Source organism: Acanthisitta chloris, unplaced genomic scaffold (genome assembly GCF_000695815.1).
Source record: "Acanthisitta chloris isolate BGI_N310 unplaced genomic scaffold, ASM69581v1 scaffold27936, whole genome shotgun sequence".
Classification (NCBI taxonomy): Eukaryota; Metazoa; Chordata; class Aves; order Passeriformes; family Acanthisittidae; genus Acanthisitta; species Acanthisitta chloris.
In genome coordinates, this window is record NW_008679135.1 from 1 (window position 1) to 17641 (window position 17641).

General features: G+C 42.9%; 1 protein-coding gene across 1 annotated transcript; it reads left to right on the forward strand.

Moving 5' to 3' along the window:
- Positions 1–2360: 2360 nt before the first annotated feature.
- Positions 2361–17244, forward strand: TTC38 (tetratricopeptide repeat domain 38; the record flags this gene model as incomplete). The annotated part of the gene is made up of 13 exons (XM_009077186.1): positions 2361–2438; positions 2886–2967; positions 3310–3481; positions 4348–4521; positions 6068–6143; positions 7545–7664; positions 10640–10699; positions 11784–11822; positions 12596–12677; positions 13780–13945; positions 15860–16019; positions 16305–16378; positions 17151–17244. Coding segments are annotated over 13 exons (1377 nt in total), but the record flags the coding sequence as incomplete, so codon positions are not given.
- Positions 17245–17641: the final 397 nt, after the last annotated feature.

Sequence of the window (17641 nt, forward strand, 5' to 3'; positions counted from 1 at the left end):
GCTGACCCCCGGGCGGCTCTCGGCCTGTGGAAGTGTGGAAGGGTCGCCGCACCCTTCTCTCCGGCCAGGGAAGCAAACTCGTGTCCGAGCATCTCCGGGTCGCGTTCCCAGCGCCCAGCTGCCCTTTCCCTGGGCCGCGTGTTCCTCCAGGCCGGTCTCAAGTCCAAGGGTCTGATGTCGCTCGCAGGGGCTGGTTACTGATTAGTCTCGTGTGCTTTCTGCCCGATGAAGTCCGTCCTGCCACTCCTTTTGTTGTTGTGTTTTGGTTAGTTAGGCAGGGGCAGGTAAAAAAAAAGAAGTATTGAAGGTTGTGTGAGAGCGTGCCTTGCAAGGAATACAGGCGGCACCAGCTGCAGCCCGGGAAGAGCACAGCTCTTGGAGCCAGCTGGGAGTCTAGCAGGGAAAAACATACGAATCAAGTCACCAGATCTCATGACTGAGCTCAGATGTTAGAGCAGGGGAAAGGGCAAGGCTTTGGTCTCTGCAGGAAGCAGTGAGGAGAGCCAAGGTCGTGGTTCTCTCCTCTGAGAGGCATCTCAGAGACGAGTCTCTTTGCAGTTAGAGAGGAAGGATGTGGGAGATGAGTGTGACAGAACTCAGAGGCAGCCTCTGTGGGCAGGGGAGCCGGTAATTGTTTGACACGCTCCCAGGAATGATTTTCACCTCGTGCTCCTTTGTGGATTTCTTCAGTCACAGTCTGATACCTGAGTACAGACAAACCTCAGGACATGAGTGTCCCGAGTAGTCTGGGCAGGACCACTTGTGTCTGACCCAGACAGACAGTGTGGCTCTTCTGTGGTCCCAGTAGCAATTTGGTTGTCAGTGGCAGATAAGGTTTGGAGCACATCTGTTATTTCCCTTAGGAGCCAGCAGCTGCTGTGGGATGGTTCTTCCCTGCAGCCCACTACCCTGGTGTGGTAACTGGAAGAGTAGTGGCATCTATGATGTGACCCAGCCTTTCTGCCATCCTCCTGTCACCAGAGTAGGAGTTTTCCAGTGAGGAGTGAGTTAGGTGGGCTGTAGCCATAGCAGGGTAGAGGCTTTCTGGAGTGGCTGGAAATAGCACCTATCTCAGCTGGATCAGGATGTCCTAGTGATGGACACAGGCCCATTTTTGCTAACCCTTGTTCTGCTGGTTTGTTCTGGTGCTTACACACAGACATTTCCAGCATTAGCAAGTCTCCTCAGAACAGGACACGATTTTCTGCTCGGTGAGTCCCTCCAGCTGTTGTGCAGAGCAGGCAGTGGCACAGAGCTGCTCCAAACAGCTTGTTTTTCATGGCTGGTGATGGGGGTGGCTCCTGGCCTGTTCTGCAGGGCACCGTGCAAGATAACCCATAAGTAGCAAGCCTGACCTTGCTACCTGCTAGACTTTACTCTTTTTCTGCTTATAGTATGAATTGTAAAGAAAACTTGTAATTTTATATTCAGTTCTGGCCTTTCAGGCTTGTAATTTGAAGACTGAAGTGCTTCAGCTGCTGGAATGTGAGCCTTTAATCCAATCACAGTGGGAAAGCTTTGGGCTGTATTAACAAAGATGTCTTTGCTTGGTTGCTTAAAATTTTTGACAGTTGGGTCTTTAGAGCCAGTAGCTAGGTTAAAGTGTAAAATGAGAGGAGCTGAATTCTTGGAGCATCCACGAGGACTAAGCCCCCATTAGGAGGAGTCTGAATTGGCTAGCCCTAGGTCTTTTCTTGTGGTATATGTCTGTCCTGTCCCTGCTGTGTACTGCAGTAAAAGTAATGCTGAAGGGCTTGGGGCAGCTTGTCAAATGAGCTCTTGTCATTCTCCAGCAGCCAGCCAGGAGATGTCATGCCTCAGTCAGTGCTGGTTTGTTGGAAACTATGGCAGCCCAACTGTGGCTTGCTTTTTAGCTTTATCCATTGCCCATGTTCTTACTTTTGTAAGGCTTGTGTAGGAATCTGTGCTCCAGATTTTCTCGAGTGACTTGGTGGATTTGATCTGCTATTGTTGCAAGTTACTTGAGGTGTTGATTCCAGTTAGAAAAGGCCGAGCTTTCTGTCTTAGCATGTCTCTGCTCCCCATGAGGTATGCCTGCAGCAGAGGCGCTCCCCAAAAGCTGTAATGATCTCAGAATGGCTCTCTTGTTGTGAGATATGTAACCCACCAAGATCTTCTGTTACACTTAGTAGTTTTTTGCTTCTTTAGTCCCACTGCTAACTCAAATTAATAGAGTCCTGAGATGTCACTACCACTGAACAAAAGGTCTGTGCCTGTTTGCACTGTCCTTCCAGCTTTTCTTTTACAAAAGCATAGTTGATGAAAATTTGAAACTCTGTTGGTGTAGGCTGGAACATGAGGGTGTGAAATGAGCAGGTTTGTGTCTGTTTGTCATGCAGGCCTGGCAGGATGCTGGACTTGCACTGTCCACCACCAGCAATGAAGCCTGTAAACTCTTCGATGCTGCACTGACACAGGTAGGACCGAAAAGTGTAAGAAAGTGTGATGTGAAGGGACTCGTGCATGAAATAGGCTTTGCTGTAGTTGGCATTTAAATGTCTTGTCAGCTGGAGAGCCTCAAAATTAGGCTGCAGAAAACCTTTCAAACAGAGGGCTGTGCTGGGTGGTGCAAGTGTGTGTGTGGGAAGCCTCAGCTGGTGTGCTCACTGCTCTTGATATTGGCAAATCAGCCAGTTGATATAAACCACGTAGAAATCCAGGGAAATTGGTTCTGATGGTGGCCAAACTATCTGAAACAAACCCCAGTTTTTCTGTTTTTCTACTGCACTAACACTGTCTGAATGCAACATGTGTCTGTTAGTCAATTGCCTTGCTTACTTTTGAATTTTATGTCTGGGAGAACAAAAAGAAGCCAAATATTGTTGAGGGTTTCTCAACCCTCTCTTGCTCTGTTTCTCTTACAGTATGCAACCTGGGCCAGTGATGAGAGCCTTGGAGGTATTGAAGGGTGTCTCTCCAAGTTAAAAGCAGCAGATCCAAATTTTAGTGAGTACAACCTTTAATTCCAAGCATGGAAGGTGCTGGGTGTCTTGATATTTAAATGACATTGTTTATGCAAGGGCAGGGGGATGACTTTTGGAATTCTGTAGAAATTCCTCAGAATACAGAGCCCGCAGGATGCTTTTGTTTTGTTTTTTTTTTTCTTTTCATTCCATATCATATTTAAGTAGCTGTTGTGAAAAGCCTCTGAGAACTTTAGTCTTGGGAGACTTTCTGGACCTCTGTGACCGCAAGTCAGTCTTGCTTAAAATACTCAGCTCCTCTTGTGTTATGTGGAGATGAAGGTAATGCTGTACAGCTCAACTCGTGGTGTGCTGTTTTCCATAGCAATGGGACATGTCATTGCCAATGGTTTGGAGTTGGTTGGCACTGGCAGTTCCGTGCGGCTGGACGAAGGGCTGGACCGCGCGGTGAAAGCAATGGTGGCACTTTCTGAGGCACAGCCACTGACCGAGCGGGAGAAGCTGCACGTGTCAGCGTTGGACATGTTTGCCAGGGGGTGAGTCCATTGTCACCTGAGTTAAGGAACTGTGAAGAACTTTAGCAGCCACAGGTGGAGGCAAAGGTTGGAAGTAGCGTTGTGTGATACAGGATTGGGGTGAGATGTTGCTGTGTGTTCCTGAATTCCTCTCTCCTCTGTAAGTGCCATGTCTAGTTAGTGAGCAGCACAGTAGGAGGTAAAGTGCTCTATTGCCACCAGTTCCTAGCATTAAGCACTCCATGTTTTAAATCTGTCATAGATTCATCAGTGGAATATGTGGTTCAGAACTACGAAATGAGGTATTTGGCTACAGTAGGGTCCAGACTTGGGTGCACAGAAGCACAGGCTAAGTGTTCCATTCCATATGACAAATCTATGTGCACTGCAGCAAGTGTGGGCTAATGGTTCACTTTCATTATTGGTTTGACAAAGAAATGGGTGAGCATGGGTTTAGCTCACATACTTCTCAGCCAAGCTAAAGAGGAAGCTAGGGAAGCCCTGTCACTATGGATTTGATTCCCACTAGAGGAGAGGGAAGGTGTCTTTGTGCATGTGAAGTTGGATCAATTATGGTAGGTCTCTGTAGGAACTGTTCAGCCCTGTAGGAAAATCTTTAGATATATGGTTTAAGCTGCTTTTCATTTTCCTTGTGTGTTACAGTGACTTGGTGTAACCCAAGAACATTTCTTATAAAAGATTTCTCAGAAGGTGTCAAGTGAAGATAAAGCCATTATTACTTTTAAAAAGAATAAGAAATTCCTTCAAGGAAAAAATAAGTCATTTGATGTTGAATTTTCTCTTTTTCAGCATAGTGTGAGTTCAGAACTAACAGTAGCAGCTGTTACAGCCTCCTTTCAGCAATGGAAATAATTTTCTATTTCTAGCCAGCTTCCCAAAGCTTGTGATCTATGGGAACAGATCCTGCAGAGCCACCCAACTGATCTGCTAGCCCTCAAGTTTTCCCAGGACACATATTTCTACCTGGGATATCAGACACAGATGCGAGATTCCGTTGCCCGGGTTTATCCTTTCTGGACACCTGATGTTCCACTAAGCAGGTGGGTCATCCTTCATGTTGGAAATTGCTCTTTACCTGGTTGGCACCTACTCTGTGGGTTTTAAGTTCAAACACATCTAAGTAACAGGATCTGTTGGAAACAGACCTGCAGGGAAAAATCAAGGGCTTAGGAGTGAATCAAACTTGAGCACAGCTGGAACATGTCTCCAGTATCCCTCTTGACACTGTAGTGAAGGATTTTTCTTGGGTGAGCTGTGTCTCACTGCTATAGCACATGGCGTACAGCACACAGGATAAAATCATGTCCTCACCCAGGGCAGTGACAAAACTTGTTTGGGCTTTTGTGAGTCCAGTTCTTCACTTGGGGCTCACATTGTGGGTTATAGAGCACCACAGTGGAAGGAAGAAAGGAGTTGTAACTTGGAATACCGAAGTGTAGTGCTGAAGTAAAATGTTGGGGTGTACAGCAACAGCTGGTGCAGCAAAGGCTGACAGGAGGCACAGTCTTTAAAAATCTGAATCTATTGGCAAGCGGATAGTTAATAAAAGCTAACCTGGCACAATTCTTATCTTTCAGACCTGCTTTATTATTTGAAAGCTTTTGGTGTTATGTAAAAGTTAACATTACAGTGTAAGTTAAGGCATACATGTAACATTTAGAAAGAGCTGAATAGACAATCCACAGGCAACCATAACTTTCTGAGTATTTTATGCCTGCTTCTGTACACCAGTGTGATTTACCTTCATATCCAGCACAATCTGGGCTCCTTTCTTCTTCCAGCAACAGTGCAGAGAGCACTGACTGAATGCTAACATAGCAGTGCAGCCAGCTGAGGTGCCCCACAACCCCATGGCACAGGGGGCAGCATCAGGAGTCTCATCTTTCTAGCTGTGTTACCTCAACTCAGAAAAATCTAAAACTGACTTCTTTTAACTACTATACATTGGTTTCACTTGTTAGGGAAGTAAGACATCTTAGCAGTTTTGACAGCATTTTTATAAACTTTTCTAGACACAATGCGACAGAAGTGCAGGTTTTGTCCACTTATTTGTAAAGCAGGAGGGAACACCCTTTGGCCGAGCATTTCTAGAAGTGAAAAAACCTTGCAAGTACCCATTATCCTCAAATTTACAGGCATGGAGAGTTGAATTGCAAGTGAACTGATATGCTGACCAAGAAAAAATAATCAATATTCATCTTGATCCCTGAAATAAATCAGGTGCAACATACCCCACACTTTTTAGTAGTCCCTTTGCCATAGGAGTTTAAGATCAAAACCCCCAACACATGTTTGGAGAAGGAGAAACAGATCCTGTGGTGTCTTGTGATCCAGGAATCTGCAAATAGAGTAGCAGTTCAATATTTCTTAAATTGACTGTATTAGGTATATGTGTAAGAACATCTAACATCCCTAATTTTCCTGTATGTTGAGCCTGTGTGGCTGAATGGGGATCCTGTACAGCCAGTTCTGAACTGCCACTTCGCATAAAAGTGCTCTCTGAGTTTAATGCTATTTCTAGCATTTTTCAGTCCTGAGTTAAATCTATTATAAATGGATGATGTGCTGTTTTTTCCCTTTTGTTAGCTACGTGAAGGGCTACTACTCCTTTGGACTCATGGAGACAAACCTGTTTGACCGTGCTGAGGAGCTGGCCCGTGAGGTAACCTGCTACTGGGGCTAACAGGTTTTAGAACTCTCAAACCCCTCTCTCTCTGGGGGGTGGTTTGTGCCAGTGCCATGAACTGACTCTCAGTCCCTCCAGTTGTTAGTCAAAGTAGCAAGAGATAAAGCTCAACATGGAAGTGCTCACAGAGCTCATGAGGCTGTTGATAACGATTCCTACAGCTCTGCCACACCATGGCAGTTTCACCTGGACTGTACTTCCTTCACCTGCCTTAGGAGCATGCCTTGTCAGATGGGGTCAGAGCACCTCTATAAGTTATACTCACTATATATCAACCCCTCTGCTGTTTTCCCCATGTACAATTGGCTTCTTACTCCTACTAAAGAATGTTGGATTTCTTCCATGTAGTCTGCTCTTGACAATCCATCCTGTTTGGGTTCCCCATCCCTTTTTTTCCCAGATGCTTGTCCTGGATTATTGAACAATTAACTGTACAATGTTCCTGGGGATCAATATTAGCCAGCCTGTTTCCTTTTTATGCAGATAGTAATTATACTTGGCTTTTTCCAGTCCTCAGGATTATCCCTTTCCTCCAGGAGTCTCAGACACAATTAATCTCTAATGGGTGTTGTTTACAAACTTCTGTTACATCAAACCCTAACACTTGGCCTAAAGCCTAGTGGGAGTTGTTGGAGCAAGGAAGAGGAATTGGCTGAATACTCAGAGCTGGCCATGTTTTTGAAGAAGAAATACACTGCTCTGCAAGGCTTTACATCATGGAATAGCAACCTTCCAGTATCTGAAGGGGCCTACAGAGAAGCTGAGAGGGATTCTTTGTGAGGAGCTGTAGTGATAGAACAAGGAGTAGTGGGTATAAATTGAAAGGGGGAAAATTTAGATTAGGTAGTAGGAAGAAGTTTCTTAATGCGAGGGTGGTGAGGCACTGGCACAGGTTGCCCAGAGAGGTTGCAAATGCCCCAACCCTGGCAGTGTTCAAAGCCAGGTTGGATAAAGCCTTGAGCAACCTGCTCTGGTGGGAGGGGTCTCTGCCCAGGGCAGGGGGATTGGGACTAGATCATCTCTAAAGTCCATTCCAACCCCTTAACATCCTACTGTGAATACGTAGTGCCTGTGCATGCATTTCTTTCACTGATGCATATCTGAAGTGAAATGTCAATTGTAGTCTTCATCAAATCCTGCATTTTGAAGTGCTTTGCAGGTGTTCACCTCCCTGCAGTAGAAGTTAGGAAGTAAAGTCTGCCAATAAACATTTTCTTCCTTTTCTATCCAAATCAGACTTCCAGGCTACGGTTAGTTGGAGTGGTACAGGGATGTACTTAACATTCAGCAAGTGAAAAGTAGTCTCGTTTTCTAGGCAAGCAATGATGAATGTGTGGGTTTGTAAAGTTTATCATGTTTTGTCTTTTTCACTCACAGGCTTTGGCTATAAACCAGACAGATGCGTGGTCTGTCCATACCATAGCTCACATAAATGAAATGAAAGCAGAGGTGACGAAAGGCTTAGAATTTATGAAGGAAACTGAAACCAACTGGAAGGTAAACATTCACATCACATGGCATCTCTGAAGAAGCTCCTACAAAGTCTTCTTTAACTTCTGTGGCCAGAAGTTGACCCCTCTGCACACAATTCCTTCCTATCTGCAGACATGTTACATGCAATGCAGAGTTTGCAGACTAGAAGAAATCCTCCCTTGAGGTGCTGTTACCATCCATGCTGCTTTTTAAGCAAGAGGCAGGAAAAAATGGTATGTGATAAGGGACACACTTTGTGGACCACTGTAAGTCATTATTACTGTGACTGCTGAGATCATAAAACTGGCCAGGATTCACACCCTGGCTGTCCTCTGCCTTCCTTTGGCTAGGAGCAGCCTAACAAACTGTGCTTTTCAGGAAGTATGGGGTTTGGACATGCATGTATTGGTTCTTTCTCCCAGTGGAGCTGAGTAGGGATTTCTCATGTCATAAAGACATGGCCATGGCACACAGGTGAAACCTCAGATGTGAAACTTGTGGTTTATTGATAGGTAATTTGTACATATGTGATTTATTGTGTGGTTATAAAAGTCAAGTGGCCACTGATATTTTCACAAGCTTTTTGCTTTGACTGAGATGAGCAGGGAGAGTCAGTTGAGGAACCTGGCTAAATCTGATGGGATCTAGGATGAGGTGGGAAATGACATAGTGAAATCAAGTGTTTTAGAAGACTCCTAAAATACTTGTTTGCTTCTGGAAGGGGAAGGGTTTGTGAAGATCAGCTGTACAGAAAAGAGAAATGATGCTTTTGTCTCCTTTCTAGTGTACTAATTACTTGCTAGTGCACCAGTTACTTTATATATCCAGCATGTTTGAAACTATCTCTCAGAGTATTGAACAGGTTAATTAGTCTGTCAGACAGTCCTTTGCTGTAAGTGAAGCTTCATTTTTGTGTTGGACAGCATGTGTTTTTGCAGTGATGAAGTTTGTTATATTTAGAGCAGAAGGCTGTGAGGTTTGAGTTGGTTAGAACCACAAGAGTCTGTTTTAGAATCCCCTGAGCTGACCATTCCACCTCCCCCAAATAGCAGGGCTGCATAATGAGACTAGAAAGACTAGGTTTGCACTTGTTTTTTTAAGTTAAGCAGTCAGATACCAAGCTTGGAAGTGCAGGCAGAAAATTCTTACTTGAAGTTCACATCTGTCATTTCCCAGAAAGAATTTTGTCCTTTGATATGCTAGTTTTAACGAAACAGTGATGCAGGGGATTGACAGTTTGGGTGACACCTTAAAAACCCCAGTCAGTGACCTGAATCAATTTGTGAACTCTTGCTTCTTAGCGTAGTTGCAGGTCTCTGTGATCTGTACCCTTTATCCAAGTAAGTTAAAGTGCAGTATGAGTGAGTAGAATTGGCTAATGTACCTCCATGCCTGACCCAGTAAAGGTTTGTAACAGCTGGCATTGTCCTGTGATAATGTACATCATCCCATCTTTTGGACAGTAGTTTTCATCTTGAACATCATGGACAGAGTGTTATAAGCCCACGAAAATAAGCAGGTCTGTCTGAGCACTTCATTGGAGTAACTTGTATTTGGCCTAGTGATTTGAAGTTTTTATTTATTTTCTTTTAATGACCAGGAACATCTGTCTGTATTGCCACAGTGTCCATGCTAATTCTGCTGCTTTCAGTTCATCATTCTACTTCCCACATAGAGATTTTGTACAGGTTTTCTTTACACAGTACCTTCATTTGTTTGTTCCCCCAGCTCCCCCCAAAAAAATCCCAATAGATGCCATGGGTTTTTAATGTGCATTTCAGAACAGAATCCAAAGAGGCAAATTACCTTACCAGAAGGCACCTCTCTGCCAGTGCTGTTTATTATTAAATGGCAGTTGTTTTTCTCCTGAGCTGTTGTGGTGAGTTCCCATAACCTTGTTCTATTGGTTTATTTCAGTTACCTACAAACCCACTCCTCTCTAGCAGTTCAGTCTTGTTCAGACCTCAAAATTAGCAGCAGTAAAAAGGTTTTGCTTTATTTAGTGAGGTGATTTCATGTAATTTTGACAATGTATGACATTTGGAGTGGCAGTGTGATATGAAACTTGATTATACCAGTGTTTATGCTAAACATTTAACTACTTCAGTTGCTCAAGTTTGAATTGCCAGAATGTTTATCTTAGCACCACAAAGCTCTGACCTTTCTGGGAACCTTTGTGCTTCCTAAAAGTGGATGTTACGGTTGTCACCATGACAGTGAAGACGGTTTTTCCTATTGTGAGAACATGAAGTTTAACTACTACACTGGATGAGAGCAGGAGGAGAGGGACAAACCTTTCCAGGGTTTTAATTTTCACCAAAGGATTATAGAACTACATTTGTGTTTGTCTATTCTCAATGCCCTCGTTGAAATGAACTGCAGTGATATTGTCTTGAAGTTGGGAAGAAGATTTGAAGTTCTGGTGCCGGCTGGAAAGGACAGTGCAGAGTTGGCACAGTCCAGCAGATATTCACCTCATCTGATGAGCTGCCAATGTGTTTGGTATCCAGTGCAGCTTCTGGAGCACATAGTAAAAACATCTGTTTAAGAAGTGATTCCTCTGTATCTGAGATAGGTGTCTAGATGGGTGGGATGAATGGCCCTTATGAGGTATCTCTCTCCACTATCTGTCGAGGTTACTCTAGGCCAGATGCCTACATTTTAGATGAGGCAAATCTTACTCTTGCTCTAGATACGGATTTTTTTCCTAACAAAAAAACCAAGTGCTGCAGAAGCATGATTTCTGAGGTACCCAAGTGAAACTCTTCTCTGGAAAATGATGTGGGGAGGCCTTGGGTTTGAGGTGTCTCCCTGAATAGCTGCAAGGACAGGTGTACCAAATGAGAAATGACCTGGCCTGTGGATTTACAGTTCTGGTTCTTTTGTCCTTCCTGAAATACTCAGTGTTGCTGAAGAAGGAAACAAAAATCCGACTAGATAACTTTAAAAGGGAAGTTGTTTTGTCAATAATTTCTCTTTTCTCTGTTTTTTTTCCCCAGAACAGTGACATGCTTGCTTGCCATAATTACTGGCATTGGGCTTTATACTTCATTGAAAAGGTATGGGATATTTTCATGCAGGTGTTTTATGGTCCAGATAGGTCATTCATCTAATGCTGGTTAGAAGGCAGAGCTAACATTGACGGGGGGTTCAGCTATTCAAAGGGCTGGTTTTATAAAATAGCACAATGCTAGTCCTTTATTACAGTTATGTTGAGAAATTCTAATTGCATTGGTCAGAGTTTCAGGACCTTTGTTAAAATGTTCAAATATTGCTGTGAAATTATTGCACATTCGAAGACCAAATAATCTCACTAATTACATTTGGCACAGTTACTTGTTAGAAAGATGAACTTAGATCTCTAACTTTCAGGCAAAAATTAACCAGATGCTTATCAAATTCAGTACTAATTTTCTGGCCCAAAAATTTGCTGGCTCTAAAAAAAGAGGCAGTAAGCTCTAAATCAGGTTGCCAGTCTTATTAATTATTAATGTTAGCAATGCTTATTACCATTTAAACCATTTAAAAATGGTTGTAATTTTACCCAGCCTGTCAGGTTGCAACACAGAATTTCCTTGCATTGAATGCTTGGCAGTTGTGGGGTTCAGCTCACTCGGGAGGCAAATGTGGCACATTTGAGAACTCAGCACACTTTGGCCAGAAAGCAGTGTCACTGCACTGTGTTGAGTATTAGTAACATAGAAGGAGCATAATTCTCAATAGTAGTCCAACAGTTTGTTTATTTTGCCACCTTCTAGCTACACAATGTTTTTGAAGGCTGCTTGAAACTATTTTTCTTCCCACCTCTTTGCATCCACCTTTCCCTGAAAGGAACATTAGAATGAGGGGTAATACCTTGTCTTTCTCCTTCGTGTGTAACTTACACCAGCATTGGTGTCTATTACTGAATGAAACCTCAACATACTGATCATTTTGCCTAGAAAAGACATGTTTTCCTTAGACTCCAATTCCTTCTTTCAATGCCTCAAGGTTTCTTTGACTTGGTTTGTTTTGATCAAGCCACATGGCAGTCATGAAGCACTGTTGGCATCTGTTGATTGTATGTGTGTCTTTGGTTACTGCCAGTCACTGCTGGCTGCTGGATCTGAACATTAACCACTCTGTCCTCCTTTGCTTTTCCAGGGTGAATATGAGGCTGCTCTGACAATTTATGACAATCATGTGAGTAGGAGCCTTTTTTCTTTACTGAGAACATTCCTCAGATTAGGATATGTGTTCTCTTCCTTCTCTGTGAGATTGAAACCTATCTCAGATTGTGATGTACATATGTGTATTGTTTACATCCATTGTTACAGTTTCTCAGGGAAACAATTTCTCAACAGTTTTGGGTTTAAATGCCTAAATGACTCATGTGTTACGTAGCTGAAGTGTTCCTTACATTTGAAAGAGCTACAGTCGTACTGGTTCCCGTTCTGTCTGCGTTTCTTATCCGTGCTTTTTTGAAGGCTGTAAAACAATTTTCCTATGAAGTCAAGGTTCCTTTACAAAGATCTGGGTCTACGTGTTAGTTACTAAGTCACTGTCTGGATTTCAAAACGGTCTCTGTAAATTAGCAATGTCATGTTAGGTAAGATAACATCTTTGCACAAATTATAAAAATACTGCAAGATTAAGAAAGCTGCTGGGCAGATTTTTATCGACTAACCCTGAGAAAGTGAAGTAATATTTATGGCATAAGTTTGGAAAAAAGTAAAACACCTTGGTGACTCTCTGTACTTACTGAGAAAAACAACACACCTAAAGCAATTTAAGTGTTTGCCCTTGGAAACTCCTGCATTCAGGAAAGGTGCAATTAGGCCTATTGCAAGACAGGTTAATTCTGAATGAATAGAAGGATAAAATTAATTCTGTACTGTGCAAATAAGTTTGATTACCTGAGTAGTTTCCACCAGCACATCAGCTGAGTGACTAGCTTATGAGTGCCTGCTTTGCAGATTGCTCCCCGGTGCCTGGCGAGCGGCAGCATGCTGGATATAGTTGATAACTGTTCCATGCTCTACAGGCTTCATCTGGAAGGTATGATATCCACTGGCTGTTGTTTTTTATAACTGTAAGGCAAACAGTTTTCTTTTTGCCTTCCCCCTCTCCTGCCTTGCCTGTTGGGGAGGTATTTAAATGTAATTGCACACAAGCTTGGTCAGTGTTCCAGAAGAAAATTCTGCTCTTGAGAAAAGCGTCAATGTAAAATTCCTAATAATGTCCATAAGCTTTATTCTTCCCAAGAGCTTCAATTTTCCATGCTAGTGTAGTATTGCAGTCAGCTCAAGGTAGCACAGGTCATGTATTTTTCTTTTGACAGTTTCACTTCTACAGTCTCTGGAGATCTGAGGCTGAGCAATTGAGTGCATAAGCCTCTAAAAAGCTGTAGAGCTTCCTTGAAGTAAACTTCCCCTTAGATCCTTATCCTTCTGTTTGGTCCTGTTTGAAATAGCTAATATGTGCACACTGGAATCATAGACTCAACAGGGTTGGAGGAGACCTCTCAAATCATCCAATCCAACTGTTAACCTGTCACTGCTGTAACCCTTAAACTATATCTTCCAGTGCCAGATCCAGACACCTCTTAAACACTTCCAGGGATGGTGACTCCACCACCTCCCTGGGCAAACTATTCCAATGCCTGTACAAATTAGCTTCTGGCTTTTGTGTATTGTCCTAGCTCAGTGGCATTTGTCCTTAATTTTTGAAGCTCCTGTTTATACACTAGAGTTGGTGGCAGGGACACAGTGGGCAGACATCATTTTCACACTGTTCTGCTAAAACAGTAGATGCATTGGGTGTTTCATTAAATCCATCTTATCCTGCTGCCTTTTGACTGCTACAGATGATTCATGGTGAGCCTCACCTGCAAGAAGACATTATGAGCAATCTCATAATAAAACCAGAAGCTCACACAGTGCAGTCTATAAACTATTGGCTCTAAACTCCTGACAGTCAATAAACTCTTGCCCCAGATACCACAGGCTGCAGCTGAGCATTGCATACATTTTGCCACATGAGGGAATGTTTTCCTGAGTTCAGTAGGAATGCTTTTCACGCCAAGTGACTGAAAGTATATTGCAAAAGTCATGCTATTGCATGTGCTATTTTGATTGAGAGAAATGTTTCTTGCTCTTAGGTGTGAAGCTTGGAGACAGGTGGAAGAATGTTCTTGCACTTACAAAGAAACACACCAATGATCACATTCTTCTGTTCAATGATGTGCACTTTTTGATGTGTTCACTTGGAGCCAAGGACCACAAAACCACAGAGGAGCTTTTAACATCTCTTCAGGAACTTGCCAAGTAAGCAAAGGAATCTGGTTAAGCAGGAATTGCATGTGTTTGAGGTCACAAACACTCACTGAACAGTTGCTGTTTCCTTTCAGTGGGGTCACACTAAGCTACATTATGTACCAGGGATAAAGTATATTAGTAAGAGCATTGTACAAGATCTGTCAGCCACCTATGGTGGTTCTTTTCTTCTCTGGTTTAACAGGTTCTTCATTAAGAGAACATTAGATGGTAGTGATGCTCTAATAGCTACTGTGCCATGTGTTGTGAAGTACATCTGCAGAAAATTAAGGGCTGCTAAAGTAATAATATAGAATATTTTGCTTTCAAATTAAATTATTTGAAAAATTTGACTAAGCATTAGATCTAAACAATAGGTTTTTTTCATGTTCCTTTGTGTTTTAAATGACTGTAAATTGCCTTGATATTTCAAAGGGGTTGATATACAGATGCTTTAAATGGATTTCTTCCCCCTACTACACCTTTTTTTCCTCTGTTTCAGCACCTATTGCATCCCTTGCCTTAAAAATAGAGGAAGGAGAACATGAAATTGTCACTATTTGTTCCTGTCTATAATACCTATCAACCATAAATCATAACAAATAAACGTAATTTTTCAGAATACTTAGGAAAACAAATAGCTGTCAAAGCAAGCCTAAGTATGTCTGATTTGACTAATGTGGGAAATGGCAAATATCCTTTAGATAAGTATACATAAAGCACAGAAAACTGCACACCAGGGAAACCTTAATGAACATATCTGTTCATATGTGCTGCTTTCACCCAGTTCTTACTTTCACCTACATGTTCAGCCTTTTCTAGTAACACAGAGGTACATTTTTAGCTGTAGTTTGAAATATTGCAAAGCTTAATGTCATTCTTTGAGAAAACAAGCTGTGAGGGGAAGGGTTGTATTAATGATTGGATTGATTTATGTCTGTCACAAATATGTAATACATGAATGATACCTCAGATGCGATTTGTGCATGTTAAAACAGCAGTCACAAAACATTTGGCACAAAGAACAGTCGTGTTTGGCTTTGCCTTAGTATTTTTTCCCTGGCCTTTAAAGTTAAGGAGAATTTGTTTGTCCAGTGTTCCATGGTGCTCTCTGGTGGTTGGTATCACATGCTCATTTTACATGGATGGAAATGCTGGGAACAACATTTAAATGAGGAACTGTTTCGTCATTTTCATCATTAACTGTCTCAAACTATTTAAAATGAACATCTGTCATGCACTGACAAAGGTTCCTCCGTGTTAAAAGATTTGGTTGGAAAATTTACAGAAAAATCTGACCATGGATGGAATCGATAACATTGAACTCTGCACTGTATCCCCAGAAATAATCTGTATTGCTTGGGCTAGAAAGTCCTTCTCTTCTCATACTGCCAACCAGCTTTTTAGCAGTGACACGGCACAACCTCCAAGGCCCTGGTCACTGTCAGACTGCTGGAGCAGCAGGAAGACAACATTCCACAGTGTCCCATGTGGGTAGTGCCTGAAGATCAGAGAGCCACAGTTTGGTTACTTGTATTTTTCACTCACTTTCTTTCAGCATGGGTGAGTGGCTGTGTTGCTCTGCAGGCATGGTGTGCTGCTGTGTGCCCCTTCTGCTCCTAGAGGGGTTAGGATACAAGCACCCAAGGAATAAAGAAAAACCCAAGCGTAGAGCCAGCCAAAATCCACTGCTGCTCGTGGGCCTCAAAGCAGTCTGTGGTGATTGGGCTTGTGCCTTTTGTGGGCAGTTTCCTTCTCCTGAAAGTAACATAGTCACACCAAAAGATATGATCTAAGTGAAGTACCTGAAACATGAGGCTTTCTGCAGTTCAGCAAAACCTTGTCTGCACACAGGGACAGACTGGCACTGACATAACATATTTATGCTTTAAATTTATGGCAGTTAACCACTTTTTCAATCTGCAGAGCACCTCGTGAAGAGCACCAGCTTTCCCTGGCTCCCAGTTTGGGGTTGCCACTGTGCCAGGCTTTTGTAGAGTTTGAGAATGGAAATTGTGACCGAGCTGTAGACCTGCTCTACCCAATCCGTTATCAGCTGGTCCAACTGGGAGGCAGCAATGCTCAGGTAAAGGAGATCAAGAAAAGACTTTTTGATGTGACTTAATCCCCTTTCAGTAGCCTCCATTTAGGCACCTGCCTTATCAAGGGCACTTCATTCTTAGAAAGTGAAAAGCTAAGCTGTGCTTGTGACTGAATCCTGTTTGCAAACAGTTGCTAGCAGGGTTAGCTGTTTAATTTTTATTGTTGATATATTTCCTTGCTGTGGACTTAATAATTTGGTAAACAAGATATTGTCACCAACAATATAAATTACTTATTACATTGTATTTTTGCTGACATGTTTTTTCAGAGAGATGTTTTCAGCCAGTTACTGATTCATGCTGCTTTAAATTCTAAATCACAGGCCAAACGAAACCTTGCAAGGTGAGTATTTTCCCTGCTAAATATTTGTGGAAGTAGCACTGTTAGTAAAAGTAAGAAGTAATGAGTATACTCAAAACAATTTATTAAGCCTGAAATTAGATGCAAGCATTTGTGTTAAATGTAGCATCACTTAACATGGATAAAAAGTACAATAGCTTTCAATTCCAAAAGCACAGTCTTGTGGCCTGGATGAATGATTTGTGTTTGTTCAAGGGCAGTTGATTTTCAAATGGTTCTGTCTTAAAACGTGGCCTGTTGATCAATGTACATTGTGGACTGATGAACTTCTGTGAACTACAACTCAGATCTGTCCTAGTGCTTGACATCTGCTTTAGTGGGAAGTAAGAGGTGTGGTCTGGTAGATGCTTCAGCACAGATCACAAGAGCCTTGTTTGGTAGCAATGGTCCATGTTATCACCCACTCTGAGTGCTGCTGAAGTGCAGTGCCTGGGTCTGCCTGGGCCCTTAACAGGTCCTTGGGACAGCACAGAGCCCTGCCTGTTCCCCTCCTGAGCTCTCTGTGAAACATAACCATTGGATACAACAGCAGTGAGCTGGGGGTGCTCATTTTCCGTCTGTGCCAGTGTTGAAGACAGCACTGTTCTGCCTAAATGGGATTCTTGCCCAGGCCAAATGTTTCCAGTAAGGGAAATCTGCCCCTCAGGAGCAGGTCTTTATGTACTGGTTTCCTCCTTTTGCAAGGACACTGCTGGTGATCTTACAGGAACACTGATGTGGTACTCATGACTGTCCTGTGTCTCTCCTTTCTCAGGTGCCTCCTGAGAGAACGTGATGTGATGAGACCAAACTCACCAATGACAGAGCGACTCATCAGAAAGGCAGCAGCTGTCCATTCCATGGCATGAGGCTTTGCTCTGTGCTTCAGCTGAAATAGCAATGAGCTAACCACAATGTCTGGGTGCAGGGAGTGCAGGGGTGCTGTGCTGCAAGCCATGTGCTAGGAATTTGCAGGATGTAAGAGCACACAGGGGTCAGAGATCTGGCAACAACTTCCTTAAAAAACATTACACAGCTGTTGCATTTCAGGAGGTCGAATCTTATATGATTCCACATACTATCATCTCACTACAGTGAGTCTGTGCATGTTTGAAACCTGAGTTAAAGTACACACTTCAGAGAGGTCTCTCCTAGCAGTGAACGCTGGACAGGAGCTTCTGCCATGGAAACAGAGCTAAGGGGAAGGGACACAAAGCTCTGTCCCAGCACATGATGTGATAAGCTTTGGTGCTGCAAATGAGGCAT